At 31.2% G+C, this 18,561-nt stretch overlaps 1 protein-coding gene across 1 annotated transcript; it reads right to left on the bottom strand.

Moving 5' to 3' along the window:
- Window positions 1-9,435: 9,435 nt before the first annotated feature.
- LOC107917621 (protein terminal ear1 homolog) lies at window positions 9,436-11,513 on the bottom strand. Its single transcript, XM_016846936.2, has 4 exons — window positions 10,951-11,513; window positions 10,460-10,579; window positions 10,233-10,377; window positions 9,436-9,990 (listed from the first exon to the last, which is right to left on the bottom strand). The coding sequence occupies exons 1-4, from the start codon at window positions 11,388-11,390 to the stop codon at window positions 9,784-9,786; spliced, it is 912 nt and encodes a 303-aa protein (XP_016702425.1). The 5' UTR covers window positions 11,391-11,513; the 3' UTR covers window positions 9,436-9,783.
- Window positions 11,514-18,561: the final 7,048 nt, after the last annotated feature.

Genomic DNA, 18,561 nt, shown 5'->3' on the forward strand with positions numbered 1-18,561 from the left:
CTTTCAAAGAATTTTGTGTTTAGCTTTAAGGGTTATTATTTCGAGTTTCGGGCTTACTTTTATCTCCATCTTTTGTACTCTTTGTTTATCAATGTGATATGAAATATTATTGGCCAGATATGTGACGTATGCCCAAATATTTTGTTTCTGTTAATATTCTTTGAGGAAGGATGTGAAAATGTAGTAATGAATTTTATCATTACCGATAGAAAATATTTATCTTATTTGGTACTGAAACAAACAAATATTATTTTAATATTTGATAGTACAAAATTAGTTGAAAGCTCTAGAAGAGCTAATATATCAATATTTAAAAAGCACAAAAATTGCGATGGTTAATGCATTACTTTTAAAAGATATTTGTAATGGATCTCATATTGAGATTGTGAATGAGGAAAATATTAATGAGGAAAATATTATATTCCACCCGGCCCGGCCCAAAGGCCCACCCGAAATGTAAGAGGGTTTAGCAAAAATGTAGGCCCGAAAAATGGGCTTGGAAAAAAATAGGCCCGTTTAAAAAATAGGCCGGGCCTCGGGTAAAGTATTTTTGGTCCAGGCCTGGCCCAGCTCGGCCCGAGTTCACTAAAAGACAAAAAAATGCTTTTTTTTTTGTTTTTGAATGTTATTTTTTTATTGTTTTCTCCCTATTTTGCTACAATTTTACTATTATGTTGCTACTATTTTATTGTTATTATTTGGATATTGTATAAAACTTATTTTATTGTTAATTTTGTTATTATTTTAAAGACATTTGTTGTTTTTGTTATTATTTTAGAGGCATTTGCTTGTTAAGTTGTATTTATATTAGTGTTATTTAAGTCTACATATTTTTTAAAAATTATTTTCAATTTTTTGAGAAATATTTATTTTGATGTTTTTAGTACTTTTGATGTATTATATATATATTTAAAAATTATATAAAAATAATATAAAAAATTAATACGGGCGGGCCGGGTCGGGCCCAGATTTTAGCATTTTTATCCAGGTCGGGCTTGAGCAAAATTTTAGACCCATTTTTCGGGCGAGGCCCGGGCCAAATAAATGGGCCTAAATTTTTAGTTGAGCCCGGCCCGAACCCGGCTCGGCCTATGATCACCTCTAATTGGGTTATTAATTTATATCTATTTTATAATCTTTGTGACATTCTTTTGTCATCATCCCTATTAAAGGGTTGAAAGCAAAATATTTGACTATGAAATATTTACTTATGAGCAATAGAATATGATAATTCTATCTAAAGCTTATTATGGTTAGATGCACTTAAAGTTACAAGTTTTTTTAAAAAACTGTGAGTATAACTCTACAGTATTCAAAATAAGTTCTCAACTAAAATTACGTGATAAAATATTACTGATAAGACCTTGCAAGAGAGAAAACTTATGTATGAAAAGCCATTAGTTATGAACTGTTGTACACCTGAAAAATGAGATCCACTCTCAAAGTTTGCTATTAATAGATTTTTGGGCATTTGAAGATTTTGGCATATTCCTTGAAACGAATACTGCATATAATTATTTGGAAATTATATTTATCGACTTAGTGACATTATAGACTTCACATTGATTTTGACATTTCCAGTAAAAATGTCATAGTAGTACTTATATGTGGTTACAAATTAAAATGAATAATAATAAAATTATCAATTTGTTACAATTCAGTACAATTGAAACACATGTTAAAGTAAACCAGAAGTTTACTAATACAAATACATTTACTACCTAGCGTGACTAGTTAGACCATCCTGGATCATATATGATGCAAAAATTAATTGAGAATTCATATGGACATTCATTAAAGAACCAGAAGATTCTTTAATTGAAAGAATTCTCATTTGTTGCTTGTTCTCAATGAAAATTGATTCTTAAAAGCTCACTGGCTAAAGTTGAGATCTAATGTCTTGCATTTCTAAAATGAATATGCGCTCATTCATCCACTATTTGGATGATTTTAATATTATATGATTTTGGTAGATGCATCTACAAAATAATCACATGCGTTATCAACTTGCAACCTGTCGTTTGCGAGATTGCTTGTTTAAATGATTAATTTAAGATTATGCAATTAAAAAAATTTATCTTGCTAATGTTTGTGAGTTTACATCCCAAGTTTTCAATGATTATTGCATGTCAATTGGGATAAAAGTTGAACATCCTGTAGCTTATGTTCACACACAAAATGATTTAGCTAAATTGTTTATCAAATGCCTCCAACTATGTAACAACCTAATTTTTAGTGGTGTTGGAAAGAGTGATTCGAGATCACTAAATCCAACCAATGAGTCTTAAAATTTAATAAACTAATAATTATGGGTCAAATGTGAATTTAGAAGAATTTTTGAATTAGTGAATTTTGTGATTTATTGAATTTTTTGGTTTAAAAAGAATTTAATAGGTAAATTGGGTCTAAAATGAGGTATCGAGACCTCGAGTTCATAAACTAAGCCATAAATATTTTTACAAATATTTATAGAGTGTCATTGAGTTAGTATAAAAGTTTCGTTAGAAAATTTTAACGTTTGGATAGTCAATTAATTAAAAAGGACTAAATTGAAAATAATGCAAAATTTGTTAAATTGTGATTAAATAGCTTAAGTGATAAATAAAGAGGGACTTAAGGCATAAATATGCCAATAAAGGATAGTTGAGACGGCATAAGAAAATAAAAAATCTGGAAAAGTGATGTAATAAGGGCAAAATTGGAAATTTTGTAAAAGTTAACAAATAAAAATCTTAATTAAAAGAGTTTCTAGGCAATTATTCATATTTCTCAGCCAAAAATGCCATTAAAGAGTCCCTCCAAGATTAATTTTAATATATTTGAACCATTGAAGTTTAATTATTGATTATTTCTTGTAATTTTTGTGATTTTGATACTTTTACAATTAGGTCCAACTAATTATTTCATTAGTTATTTATTTCATGGCTGATTTTGAAAGTTACCATTGATGAATGCTGGATTTTAATGATGAATCAATATGTAATTAAAGTTTTAATTTTATTATATGATGATCTTATTAAGTAATTTTGATAGAAATTTATTTTAGGGACCTAATTGTGAAAAAGTTTAGAATTGGGGTTTTGTAATGAAATTCTGAATTTCAAAGACTTTATAGTAGTCTAAAATGATTGGATAAGGTGTTAATTGAGAAAAATTAGATCAATTTAAGGGTTAATTGAGTAGGGACCAAATTGTAAATTTTGGAGGTAAAAGTGTAATTTCAAAAATTGAAAGGCTAAATTGTGAAGTAAATTAGTATTGAGTTAGATTCTAATGAATGAAAAAAAATTATATTATAGATCGGGAATCCGAAGATAAACGTGGAAAAGAGAAAGTATCGAACTAGTTTCTGAACTTTTACAACTTCTACGAATTGGCCCAGTTAAGTTCATACGGCTGAACTTTTATGATTAATTTTTAATGTGGGAATGATATAATGTATCAATCTGTATATTGTTGTTGAATTATGATTATGGTAAAAATGAGAATAAAATGAGATTGTTAGTTCAAATTAAAGGGTATGCAAGATTGAGTACATACGTTCGGTAACCAGTGATGAACTGACGAATAAGTCTATGGTGGATCCATGGCAAAGTGTGAAACGTAGGTATGGTATTTCAGTGAAGAAAACCATACTGAGTTGTGAAAAGTAGGTATGGTGTTTCAGTGAAGAAAACCTTACTGAGTTGTGAAAAGTAGGTATGGTATTCCCGTGAAGAAAACCATACTGAGTTATAGCCTTGTGAAATATTCAAGCAAATTGTAGCACCGGGCAAACGATGTACTCAATTCCGTAAGACGATCCTTAATTTGACAGGTATTTGTAAGTGCAATTGAAGCTAAATGTCGGAATAGAAGTTGACATCTGATATTGAGCTCTATTGGATAGATTCATTGTTTGAGATTGTGGTTGGCAGGAAATGTTGAATTTTTATTTGTTTATTAATGTTGTTAGTGAAATTTTTGGTAAGATTTTATTATGAGCCTATGAACTTACTAAGCTTTCTGTAAGCTTACTTGTGTGTGTTTATTGTTTCTTGTAGATTGATATATATATGTTCGGAGGACCGGATCTACATCAACGATCACACTATCCAGATTTACTCCGGTAGATTTTGTTAAACAACTTTTTGATTTATATGGCATGTATAGGGACTTGGTCATTTTGTGTGTATTCTTATGATATGTCTAAGGAGTAGCAAGTAAATATTCGATAATGGTTAGTTATTGAAATGACTATGTAGGAACGTGTTTTGGTGTTGTGTGTGTTTAAATGATAGTTAATAAAAAGAAATGATAAAAGAGTAAGAATTTGCAATGGAACAGTTTTTGGACAGTAGCATTGACATGATTTTGAAAAATCATCAAAAATGTTAGAAGTTTAATTAGAAGCTGAATGAGATATGAAATTAAAGCTGAATGAGTCTATTTTCACATGAAAGAAATAGAGTAAGCAAAAGAGTTGTATATTTTTAGATATTTGAATTTTAGTGAGATAGGATCAGAATAGCTTTTGAAATCCCATGTTCTGGCTTTAGAAAATCATTAAAAATTGTACAAAAATAATTTGGAGATATAATTTATATTTTTAGATTCCTTAGTGAGTCTATTTTCAATAGAAACAAACGAGAATGTTATCCGAATTCTGTTCATTAAGATAATTAATTTTTAGTGAAGAGGAATCAGAGCTGTCGAACAGTGAAATAGGTGAGACTTTAAAGAATAAACTGTACTAATTGGCTAAACCAAAAAATCTGAAAAGTTTATGGTAAGAAGATATATGAGTCTAGTTTCAGGAAATATTTATGGATCTAAATTTCGAGTTTCGTAATTTGAGTTATAATTAAATTAGTGACTGTTGCGTAGGTGGACAATTTTATTGTGAATAATGAAATGAATTGTTTTAATTTGTTTTAGTATTTGAAAAATTATTAATGTTCCCGATTTGGACTCGAACTGTTTATATTGCATGATTTAGGGTCTTGAGATTCTTTTTTAGGGACATATTGAATGAACGTGAGTGAATTAAATTTTTTAAAAGCAAGTTTTTATGCTCCGAACTAGTAAGTTAAGTTAGGTAATGCTTCGTGCTCGACTCCGGCAACGGTCTTGGGTAAGGGGTGTTACAAACTAATAGCTAAATCATTACTTATAAAAACAAAACTTTCTATTTCAGCATGAGATTGTATTGATTTACATGTTGTACGCATCAAGCTAATAAATTATAAATACTCCCCATTACGATTGATTTTTGGTCAAGAGCCAAATATTTCCCATCTTACAATTTTAGATGTACGGTATATGTTTCAACTGCTCCCCCACAACGCACAAAGATGAGTCGTAATAAGAGATTGGGAATGCATATTCATATGAGTCTCCTTATAATATTTTTGAGCTATTAATTTGAGATTTAATTATGACATGAATTGTCAGTTTTCCCAAAATAAGGGGGAGAGGATAAAAAGCTGGATTAATAAAGTACTTGAAATGAATTATTAATGTCTAAGATCTTCATACAAAAATATGTGAACCAAAAGTTCAACAAATGTTTCATTTTATAAATCAATTGCCAGATTCATTAAATTTCATATATTAGCTGAAAATGCTCCAATACGAATTGATTCCTAATAGGGCAAACTGTTAGTGTAAAAGAAAGTAACCAATGCTTGAAGCGTGGAAGATCAACCGGTTCCAAAAATAAAAATCCTCGTAAAAGTAAAAGAGTAAACATTCAAGATGGTCATATAATAGAGGCGGGGGTTCCAGAAGAAACTTAAGACATAACTAATAAGTAAAACTCCAGAAGAGATTCAGGTACTTGAAACTAAATTTTAAAATAATAAAAATAAGAGATCTCAATAAGTTATGTCAATTCAAGAAAATACGGAACCAAATAATAAAAGTGGTCGACAATGATTTTGCATGCAATATTATTATTGAAATAATGAAATAAAAAGAGGATCTTAAATAAATCTATTGAGAAATATAGATATGGAATATATTAATCAAAATAGAAAGACACAACTCAAATACAATTAAATTTATAGAGTTTTTGTACCAGTAGTCTAAATATCTAAAGGTATAAAGTCAGCAAGGGTGCAAATGAAGTAGTTTTGCAAAAACAGAATAAAAAAATGAAATTTTTTGCTAAGTACTTGTATTGATTATGAAAAGATATAATATTCTTTTGTGGTAGATGCAATAACCTTTAAATATATTATTAAATTGGCAATTAATAAAAGACTTAACTTGCGTCTAATGGTTGTTGTTACAACCTTTATCAGATCAGTTCAAGTAGTGTGGAGTTATACCTCATATTTTTCGACTTTTTTTCTCCCAGTTAAACTCTATTTTTAGTTTCCCACTTAAACTCTAATTAGTGTAGGTTATTTTAACATTATTTAACCTACAAATTTAGCCTATAAATATGTCATTTTTCCATCCTAGAAAAACCATAATATAGTTATGTATTAACTTTTACGAGCTTTCAGAAAATTTTGTGTTTATGTTTTGAGGGTTCTTATTTCAAGTTTTGAGTTTACTTTTATCTCCATTTTTTGTACTATTTGTTTTTTCCGTTTTAGTAAAATTATATTTGCATGTGATTTTTTATCCTCTTCAAAAAGGTTTTTCCACGTAAAACATTTATATTCGATCTTTTCAAATTTTACTTGTTCATTGCTTAATTGAATTTATCCCTAACAAACTAGTATCAAAGCTAGTTCGATTTCCACAATTAACCCGTTTAGAGATGATAACAATAAGGTTTGATATTGATAAAATTTAATGATATCACAAATTTCAATATATGACAAATTTGGATGACGACAATTCTGATTTAGGGCGATCTTGAAAAGGTCCTCACAGAGAATAAGCTTGCAGACATTGATGAATCAAAATATGATAGGTTAGATAAGAAGGCTCTATCCATGATTCAATTATGTTTAACAAATAATGTGTTCTAAGAGGCTTTGATGGAGAAAATGACATTCACCTTATGAAAAAGGTTAGAAACCCTCTACGCGGCTAAGTCTCTGGTTAACAGAAAAGTGCTGAAACAACAGTTGTACAGGTTTCACATAAACGAAGGTGAACACTTTAGAGATCACATTAGTGAATTTATTACTCTTTCGAATGGTTTAAAGAACGTTGATGTTCAAATTGATGACGAAAGTCAAGCTATACTATTATTGTGCTCTTTACCCCCTTCATACAAGGCTTCCAGAGAAACACTGATTTATGGTAGGGATAACCTCTCATTCGAGGATGTGAAGTGTCATATGTTGAGCAAAAATAAACTTGATAACAACTTTGGTTCAGATAACAAGTTAGATAAGCAAGCTAGATAAACAAGCCTCGATTTTGATAGTATTAAAGAAGCGAGACAATAAATGTTGCTATTGTAAGAAGTAAGATCACGTCAAGGCAAATTATTACAAATTGCGAATTAAAAGGGCTGTTGAGAGCAACAAGGAAGATTTGGCTGATGCTAATTTGGCCAATGACAAAGGTGATGATCTCTTGTTTGTGTCAACAAGTGAAAGCTCTGAGCTTACATCTAAATAAATATTGGTTTCGGGGTTTTCTTTTTACATGTGTCCCAATAAAGGCTGATTCACCACATACAATTCAGTTGAAGGTGAAGTTGTGTGCATAAGGAATGACTCACCCAATAAAGTAATCGATGTTGGTACAGTTCAAGTCAGGATGCACATCGAGACAATCAGTGCACTGTCAAATGTCAGGCATATGCCTGACTTACAGAAAAATCTCATTTTAAACTTGAAGGGTTGTAGGATTAGCATCGAGTCAAGCAGCGTTAAAGTATCTCGTAGGGCTCTTGTTTTGATAGAAGATAAAATAATTGACTGTCTTTATGTTCTAGAAAGATCAACGGTGACTAGTGAAACATGATGTCCATCTGTTAAGGAGTCGAAATCGACTCATTTGAAGCGAGATAACTTGGTCATAGGAGGAAAAATGTATGAATTTCGTATAAGAGAAGTTCTCTTTTGTATGCAAGTTTTAAAAAGATAAGACACTGCATTCGTGGAAATCAAACTCAAGTCAGTTTCGATTTAGCAATACACAAGTTGAAGACTAGAGGTTCTCTACCTTTTAAGCACAATTTCGACTCAGTTAGTATCTTGTGCAGTTCGAGATAAGTCCATGGCAGATTTTGGCCGAGAAGGTGTTATAAAAATAAGAGCCAATGTGAAAATTTACGAAATTGTCCCGTATTTTTCAACTTGTTTTTCTCTTAATTACACTCTATTTTTAGTTTCCTACTAAACTCTGATAACTTACAAATTCAGCCTATAAATAGATCCTTTTTTTCGCTCTAAAAAAATAACTCTTACATATTTAAACATTAACTTTTACAAGCTTTCAAAAAATTTTACATTTGCATTTTAAGGGTTCTTATTTCGAGTTTCACGTTTAATTTTATCTGCATCTCTTATTCTTTTACATTCTTCAATTTTATCATTTTAGTGAAATTATCTTTGTTTATAATTTTTATCCTCTTGAAGAGATTTTCAATTCTTCGTTATTTCACTTGTTCATTGCTTAACAATTTATTCTCAAGGAATAAAAACATCCTTAGCAACATAATAGTTTCGGATAAATTACCTTCAAAACTTATCTCAAATAAATCATTATAAAAGCTAAAAGATAAATATAAAACTTATCTTATGAGGCATGTCGATCCATATGAATAGTATATATGCTCATTCATAATTATTTAATAGAATTAAAAAATACATAGTCTTAAATTAATATGTACCATTTCTCTTACTTTCAATCACTTATTTGAAAAAAAATTAATTTTTATACATTAAGATACAACATAATTCTCTCTTATTTTCTTTTTCCACACTTTTTCCACCCCGCCAACAACACTCTCAAAAGTAATAGCTACACCAAATTGCATCACCAAACTACTTATATTTATTCTTATGTTTTCACTTTTGCATTACCATTTACCAATTTACTTGTGTTTATTCTTATGTTTTTCACTTTTGTATGAATACTAGTGACAACCTTGAAACCACATCACTTACCATAACTCATACCCCAACCCATCCAAAAATTAAACTTCTTATCCAACATTCAAATTTTGATATAATTTAGAATTATAAAGCTATAAAAACATTAATAAGTTACACAAATTTTACCATGTTAATAATTAAACTTAATAGTTATCATCTTAATTATCTTAATATATTTACTAAAATTGTTAAAAACATAGGACAAACCAATGCTAATACTCAAATCTCAAAGCACAAAATAGCCTAACATAGTTATGTAAAGGCTTCCTTTAAAGGAAAAGAGGGAAAGACTTGGGTCCTTAAACTACCAAATGCATAGGAAAAGCATAAATCACAAGGGAATTGGGGATCATGCTATGCTAATACAATAACATAAGATAACACATTTGAAGGAATCGAAAAGCTTAACATTGAGACAAGCTACATGTAAAAAGTCCCTAACCCATGTTTCCATTTCACCCTAGACTTTCAACACCAACAACAGCCATGAAATCCGCCTAGGGAGAGACAATGAAAACAAAGGAAGCAAACCCCATCATATTTGGTGAAAAAGGATCTATGTTTCCACTTCACCCCCGATGGCTCATCTCATCGGGGGAGAGAATGAAAACAAGGTTCCACATGCATCATATAAAGTACTGGTGCACTATATATATTGCCTAAGATTATCGACCAAAAGTGTATAAAGAGAGCTTAAACCTAAATAATGTGGAACATGGAGCAGGGGAGTCAGTCAAGCTTCTTTTTTGTTCTTCCTTTGGGTCATGATCATCACCTTTTGATCCTTTGGTATCGCAGTTACGTGGATTCGTCTGCCAACAACAGTTGGGTTAGAGCGGTTGAAACCATCCCGTGGTGGGGTATAAACCACTGGCAAGTACTTGTTTGTATGACATGCGAAGTACGAGTGCTCAAAATTTTCTTTCAATGCATCTCTTCCCTGGAAAAATTTTTCAATCAAAAAGAATATGGCATGAAAATCAAACCCTGAAGTATTTAAGATATCGAGTCATGAAAGAAATTGAAGAAACAATTTCATTGTTACCAGGTAAAAACTTCTTCAAGTAAAGCAAATCACTATTTCTAAGCCATCAGCAATACTTTTCAAACTACATAGTTACCATTTTTAGTTTAGTTTTTTAAACTTTCAAAGTTTAAATGATAGAAAATGATTAATATTACCTGGAATTTGGCAACACTAATTTCACAGATTTTCTTCCTGCCAAGTCTAGAGCTCCATTCTCGGTTGTTAAAGTCCTTATAAAACCTCAATGCAGCAACAGGACTCGTAAAATTGACAAATGCAAATCCCAGATTTAAATGAAACCTGAAGGAAAATAATGGTATTAGGGTCAAGATAAAATTGAAAGATAACCCAATAATCCCATAGATGTAAATGAAAAGATCACCCAAAATCCATTGGAAGATAAAGGAAATCATATTCAGATTTGCAGAAATAAGAGCCCGGTTGAGCTTTTCTATTTTCTGTCTCGCAGTGATCATCCAACAGGCGCTGCAAATCAATCCTTCTGTTTCATTTTATCAAAAGAAAAATGTGTACAATGTCAATAAAAGACAAAACATTGTAACATGAACATGCAGTTACATTAATGGTGAGCTTTACGATGTCATGTTATGGTGGAGTAAATGATCCATGCATACACTACTTTCGTATCGTAGACAGAAAGAGACAACAAAAACTGAAGACCCCAGCTTTTGCAGAGACCATTACCAGATGGTTCATTTATGAACCCCAGGGAAACTTAAAGATAGTGATAGAGATGGATCATGGATCATGGATCATGGATCATGGATCATGTATGCCAAGACTCCATGGGAAATTAGTAGCATGAAAACATAAAAAAGGTAAAAGAAAATGACAAAGAAAAAGGGAAACTACTGAAAGTGATTGGGGACGTTTTTGATCATTAATGAAGTCTTTCCATCAAATTTGGCTTGTTCCTCAGCGTGATTTGAACCAGCTTTCACTTTTTTGACCCAAACTTCTTGCCTACGCATTGGAAACTCCTTCGCCGACTTCAACCGTGGAGGAAGTAACCTCCATTTACTTTTGTTCCTATTCCCAACAATCCGTTCAGACCCATAGTTTATATGTTTTGGGGCATTGAACACTTCAATCCATGGAAGTGGCTGCTTTCCTGAGTTATATATGTTTAAATAATGAAAGCTTGGAGGAGGATGACAATGGAAGTAATAAGGCGACTCAGGGGGGAAATAGATATTTAGCGGTTGAGGACCTTGAGGTTGGTAGCTTTTAGCAAAAGGGTCCAAAGGCTTATGATTTGACGTTTTCCCCATAGAAGATGAAGCATCTGACATCTTAGAAGCCCCTTGAAGAATAAGGAGGAGGAGAAAATGGAACCAACTTTTGTGGATAGTAAGCCAAATTCTTTTTATGGACAAGTCAAATAGGATGATTTTGTGTAAGGAAAAATTGGGAGGATAAAGAATACACGAGAATGTGAAAACAAAATAGAAGATATATTATAGAGTTTTTAAAGCATAGAAAGGCTGGGGGTACTGGTAGGGAAGTTTCACCATTTTGGCTAAGGGAATCACTGCAATGATGAATATTGGAATGGGAGATTTCTAATAATGAGGATCCATTAAATGCTTTGTCAAACCCAAGGTGAGCTTTGGCGGCGTGAGTGGAACGAGAGAGTCAGAGGTTTAACCTTAGGCTCCATGCAATCTGTTCTGTCTGCCATGGTCCCCATTTCAGCTCTGTAACCTGCTCTCTTTTTTTTTTCTTTCAAAATTTTGCTACGGTACATTATCGGACAAGATTTTGAACTTTTTAAATTTGTGACGTGTCTTGTATGTACAATCACAAGTGTTTTTATTTGTTTTATTGTACCATATATTTGAACCATTATTATATCTTTATGTTACTCACTAAAAAATAATTAATAGATTAAAAATTATTTTGTGCATTTAGATTAAAATTTTGAAATTTTAATGGAAATATTATAAAGGGAGGAGACTTGAAAGAAGATATCATAATGTTGAGGAGGATTAGTTCGTCCGAGTTAAGTGTAGAGCCAGAGGAAGCCGGTGGGTAAGGTGGCTAGGATGCTTAAGTGTCTATCCCTTCTTCATCGTTCTATGGGAGGTTTCGTGTTTGTTGGTGGTAACGTAGTAATCTTGCTATCAGATCATTATTGTAGAATGCATAAAAAAATTTTTTGTGATAAGACACATTCTGTCATTCTTTTTAAGTTGCGGGGCAGAGTTGATGGCTTAAAGAATCGTGTTCTCAAAAGAAGGATGGGTGTCTTGTAGGTGAGAATCTTCCTTAAGGAATGAGTGGCTATCCGATGGATGATAACCTTCCGATAGGAGCAGATAGGTAACTTGCAAGGATGGGAGGCCGACTAGAATCAAACCTTTCAAGTTATTGATCTTTTGTTGATGGGTCAATCGACAGAGAATGGAGGGATGTTTCTCAAGCCATCATATGTTTCAAGCTAGAGAAAGTATTACAATAATAATTGAATTGAAGAATATGTGTTAAATCTACAATTATATACATAATTTATGACTAATAATTAACTTTAATTAAATAAATTTAATTACTATTATGACTAAAATTTAAAAATTAAGGATACAAATTTCACAAAATACAAAAAACTGAGGGTATGCCCATGAAGCGATGTTAAAATAGAAAAAATGGAAGAGATGAGTATAACGATTGAGCAAAATATTTTGGTTAATGTTGTGAAAGTGTGATTCAATTAATCATGAAAGTTTACATGGGAAAGATGGAACCAGAAAGTACGGACACCTTCTGCCCACTCCCTGCCTATCCATAATTCTAACGTCAAGTTACGTATGTCAGTCCTCTTGCCGTTCCCTTAACCCTATTTTATAGGTTAATCAACGTCGGTCACTTAAAGTATTTTTCTAATTGTTAGAGAATTCACAATTATAATATTATAATTATACCTATAAAATATTAAACTTGGAGTTCAACAATCAGGTCAGAAAAGAGAGATGAGTTCTACGCTTTTAGTTTTGAAAGTTGGCACGCGATCTTTCTAAATGGTAAGTTCATTTTCGTGTTATTTGCTGGCAACTTTAGGTAAAGATGAATTCTACTCTATTAGTTTCACGCAGATTTTGTCGAGAATGAAACTGTTTTGGAAAAAGTCACGTATATCTCTGTTCAAACTTTGTATCGATGGGCATCAAGATATTCAACAAGCTAAAACTTGTAAGTTGATTAGATGGATTCTACCAAATGATGAGTGGCATAAAGTAAATACTGATAGTGCAGTCTTTAAGGTATTCGAGAATGCTGCTGCAGGTGGTCTGATCCGCAATTAGCATAGAACGTGAATTATTGGTTTCTCAAGAAATATTGGTCGTTGAAACCTTGGGTTGAAATGAATAATTCTCAAATTGGACAACACTAAAACTATTCAAGTGATTCAAGAAAATGTAGCTAATTAGTATTACTCCGTTGTGACACGTATTATTAAGAACATGTTGTAACTTCTTTGGATGGTTAAAGTTAACAAGGTAACTGATGGGTTAACATCAATGGCGTTTTCAAGACCGGTGAGTAAATACTTTTTTATGCAACTGCTAGATGAAGTCCTATTGTCACTACATGATGATTATTCTGGAGTGACTTGACCATAAATAGTTTAAGTTATGGTTTAATCATTCTCTTCATGAAAAAAATTATTATCAAGTTTCATTTATCTTCAATTTTATGACAAGTATATTAGAGTATCATTACAAAGGCGTTATAAATAAAAAAGGGATAAGAGAACAGCAAACAGGGATCGTCTTCTTCAAGCTTGATCTATTCTTTATTTTTTTTCCATTAATATGCAAGTTAAAACTAATTAAAACCTGGCCAAAGTAAGAACAAAAAAGGAGGATTTCGTAGATTTTGTGTCAAAACACTTTCTATATTGGTGCACTGTCTACTCCATCCTTACACATCGTTTTTGTTTAGCTTCATTTAGTCAAAGGTTCTTGTCTTACTCTTCACCTACACCCAATGAGCCATGGACCAAATAAGCAAAAATCAGACCATCAGCCGGCCCTGGGAAAGGCTGTTTAGCTTCACATATTAGCTATTTAACTGATTGAAGCTACTTATGTGGGAACTGGAACCCTACCGACACACCCAGGGTGGGTTTTTAGCTTTGCTTTGGGGGTTTAGGGTTTGAAAACTTGGCTTCACTCTTTGTTTGTCGTGTTGTGGGAGGGTTGAACCATGTCACGTTCTGTCATTTCATGCCATTTCTTAGCTTAGAATGGGAACCCCCAAGCTCTCTTTTGTCTGCTGCTTTTCACAGATAGACACAGAGAACACAATTTCTTTGGTTGATCATAGCCTGCTGTTTTTTTCACTGGATCTGTGTCTCCTTATTTGGGAATTGAGACTATCTACAATACCACTAAGGTTAATGTTTAATACAGTGTATACTTTTTACATATTACCAACTAATTACAACATAATTCTTATTAATAATGAGTTGAATAACAATTGCTAGGGAATCTGGTCTCATACCCTTCGTATTAGGGTTTTATTTTTCATACTCCGACTAGAATTTAAAGAGGTTCACCGAGTTTAGGAAACATCTCGATTAGTGGAGTTTTATTTCTCATACGGCCCATAATATTATATTAAAAAATGAGATTGTAGTATTTGGATTATTCAACGATCTTGTAATCTCACATTACAGAATAATGTCAAAATGTTGTAATATATGATGTAATTTCATTACCATCATTTTCTTTGGTTATCTAAGATTAAGGTGAAATCTAAATTTTAAAACAAAAATACCATTTTATTTTATTATATTAATCAATATAATGCATTTTGTTTTTTTGTTTGTTTACAAGAATACATATTCTCATACTTGTTTATGGGTCGAGTTACCCACTCAAGTTTAAAGACCCACTCGAAATTTAGTCAAAAAAATCTTGTTCGAGACCCAACTTGTTAAGAAAACAAGTCTTATTTTTTTGACTAAGTCCGTTTTTCAAATTTATAATTTTACCCAAATTTATTTTATTTTTTAAGTGAGCTTTCCAACCATCATGAGTAGACTTTATCCCTTTCACATATTACAACATTATTCACCAACCTCTAAACGGAATAAAGATGAAGATGAATTTCTTTTGTTTTTTACTCTGATATTATTATAAAAATTGACAAAATAAATTTAAAATAAACTAAAATTAAAATATCAATTCCAATTAATTTAAAAGATGCTGTCTTCTATTTTAAACATTAAAAAATGAACTTTAAACTAACATCATCTAATATTTTACAAACAAGAGTTTAATTATATTATATTTTATCATATTTTATATTTCAAAAATATATTTATAAAAATATTTCAAAAATATTTTATTGGTGGGATAGTAAGAGATTTTTATATAAATTTATTAGTTTTGTGTTCAATACTTAAATAATATTTTTAGTTATTTTATTTAAAGACTATATGAAAATATGAAAAGATAAAAATATCCTCAAATATTATTAATTATCCTTTAAAATAAAAATATTTTAATAATTTTATAATTGAATTAATATCGATTTGACCTATAACACTAGCTTAGTTGACCACTTTATTTACAATAATGATATCAAATAACGTAAAATTATTATATGTTAGAAAATGCCAGGCCTAAAATCTTGTGAAGTTTTCTTTGTGGAAGGAATAGTTAAATTCTTGAAGTATAGATGAGCCAAACAAATGTAATTTTTTCTTTTTCAAAAAAACAATTCTTAGAATATATATATTTTGTGGAGAACCTCAACACATGTGGATTTTAAGTTTAGTATAAGTATTTTTATCTAAATTTCTATGAGATTGAGAAGATAAGACCCAATATTCAACTGGTCATCAGGTTCGAATTATAAAGTGTCATATTCGTTGCTAGAGTAACTACGAACAAATCACGATCCAATTCACAGCATTAAACATTCAAATATAACTAAAATAGGTATTAAAATGATAAATATTCATTTTCGGGTCTTATACGAGTTTACAAAAGCTCTAATGCTAACCTGAGGTCGTATTAGGACTAAACTGTAATGTTTACAAAATTCCTGGTTGACGTCACGACGTCGGGGGTTCCTTGTCACAACACAACATTCTAACTTGGTGTCATTGCAACAACCCATGCTCGACATCGCGTCATGACATAGTAATTTGATCTCATCGCGACAACATCACTCAATGTCGCGATGTGACATATTGTTTCTAGATGGCACTAAATTTTACCTTGACCTGCAAGTACCAATCAACCAGTCTACACATTCACAACACATTTTCAACCAAAATATGCAATCCTCGTGAATTAATTCATGAAGTATAACACCTTATTCAATGATATATCAGTGTCATATTACTTATAATAAGTTAACTATCTAGCATAATTCATTCACAATGTTAAACATACATACCTATCCACCAATGCCATAGACAATTGCAACATTTAATACATTTCAAACCATATATTGTACTCGTGAACATATTGCATCCATGTAACCAATTCTATATATACATAGTATTGCATCAAAACCGACTCAAACTAGGTACATGCCACACTTTAACAAAACGAAAATATAAAAACTATTTGTTGTGTCAGGGATCGCCTCCTGGATGTTGTATCTACTTATCGCACTCTCGAGAATCTACTATACCTGCGTACGGAGAAAACAAACCATAAACTGAGCAAATACACTCAATGGTATTTTCATGATTCAAGTACGTTCAATTCATAAGCAAATCCTTACACAATTCTATGCCAACAACTTCCAATACAATGTAAACATACATATAATCGTTTTTAACACACTAAATCACTATTTATGCATACTAGCTTATCATTTACCATTCATTTCACATACTACTTACTCAATTCATAATGTTATCTATATGTACTTGTACTTATTCATTTGTCAATATCAACAATTACATACATATATTCAATTTCATAATTGCATTTCAACCATTTCCGAGCCTATTGGATCTTTCATACTTTTTCGTCCCTAAGGGCTCGTTTTCAATTCTTTCGCATATTATCATATATCACATTTCAATCTCATTTCATTTCACATACCATTTAGTCAATTCATATGTTTATAACTCCATTAACTAGACACGGACTCAAAAGGAATACGTGAATCTATCACCCCAGGTTGTCCGACAACGATGACGCTATACATGTATATACTACCACCACTCTAGGTTGCTTGGCAAAGATGGTTTTCCCATTCTAATTACTCTGTCACCTTGGGTTGCTCGGCAACGATGACTTTACATGTATAACCTACCACTCGGCTTGCCCAACAACGATGGTTTTCCAATCAATATCTTAACCCTATGGCATGCCAACTATATCCGACTTGGTCTGAACAGCTAATATGGTAATCAATTTTTGATTCATTATATATAGTTCAATTCAAATTTCCCCATTCTTAATTTGTTATCAATTAATCATATCATATAGCATAATTTAACTCAATTTCATACCAATTATCACATATCAAATAGATCATACAACTTTCTATTATATTCAATTTAGTCCTTATTTTGATATTCAACCTCAACTATAGTAATTCAACTCAAATAGTCATTACCAATTCACCTCAATACCATATAATGCATAATGTTATGAATATGCAATAAATAAATTGGTCTCGAATCATTGAAATACAATCCAAATTTCTGACCTACTCGTCGACAACTTTCGATTTTCCTTTTCCTTTTGACAATTCCATGTCAACGTTAGCTAAATAAAATCACAAAACATATAATATCATCAAATTACACTCAAATTGCAATCAATTACAATATCAAACATCTTTTACAATTTATTCAATTTAGTCCCTAAATCTAAGACGAACTTAACTTTCAATTTAAAGCTTCGAATTGAAATCTAATTTCACATATATTCATTAGGGACCTCCTACTTGTTATTCCTACCAACACTTCACAATATTTTTTCATTTTATTCAATTTGGTCCCTAATGTACAAAACTAACAACTAAGCTTTACAGTCATTTTCTCAATCTAAGCTTAATTTCTAACAATTTCACACCAATTTCATCTAATTCTCAACAATGATAACTTCCTAAATCTTTAACAGTTTTACAAAATAGTACTTGGGCTAGCTAAATCAAGCTCCCATGATTCAATTTCCATAAATATAAAAAAAAATGGCTAGAGACTTACTTGATTTAAAGGCCTAATAGGTTAAAAACCTAAAATGATGTCCTCCCTTGATATTTTTTTTGGTCGGTTGGAGAAGATGATACATTATCTCTCCATCCACCAATTCATTTATATATACTTAGATTAATAGTTGATTAACTTAATTAATCACGTTTTCATTTTAATTAACCACATTTTGCTTAATTAATTAACACACATCATTACCGTCCACTGTCTCTTATTTGTGCATTGTCTAATTGCTATTTTGGACATTTGGTTGAATGCAATCTAAGTCCCCAAGC

This window comes from Gossypium hirsutum, chromosome D06 (genome assembly GCF_007990345.1).
Source record: "Gossypium hirsutum isolate 1008001.06 chromosome D06, Gossypium_hirsutum_v2.1, whole genome shotgun sequence".
NCBI classification, from domain to species: Eukaryota; Viridiplantae; Streptophyta; class Magnoliopsida; order Malvales; family Malvaceae; genus Gossypium; species Gossypium hirsutum.

Excerpts from the sequence above, each read along its gene's own strand:
- LOC107917621 (XM_016846936.2), bottom strand. The coding sequence starts at position 11,390 with ATGTCAGATGCTTCATCTTCTATGGGGAAAACGTCAAATCATAAGCCT. Across the intron at positions 10,580-10,950 it reads AACGTCCCCAATCACTTTCA|AAGGATTGATTTGCAGCGCC; the intron begins GTAGTTTCCCTT and ends AAAATGAAACAG. Across the intron at positions 9,991-10,232 it reads TTAGTGTTGCCAAATTCCAG|GGAAGAGATGCATTGAAAGA; the intron begins GTAATATTAATC and ends AAATTTTTCCAG.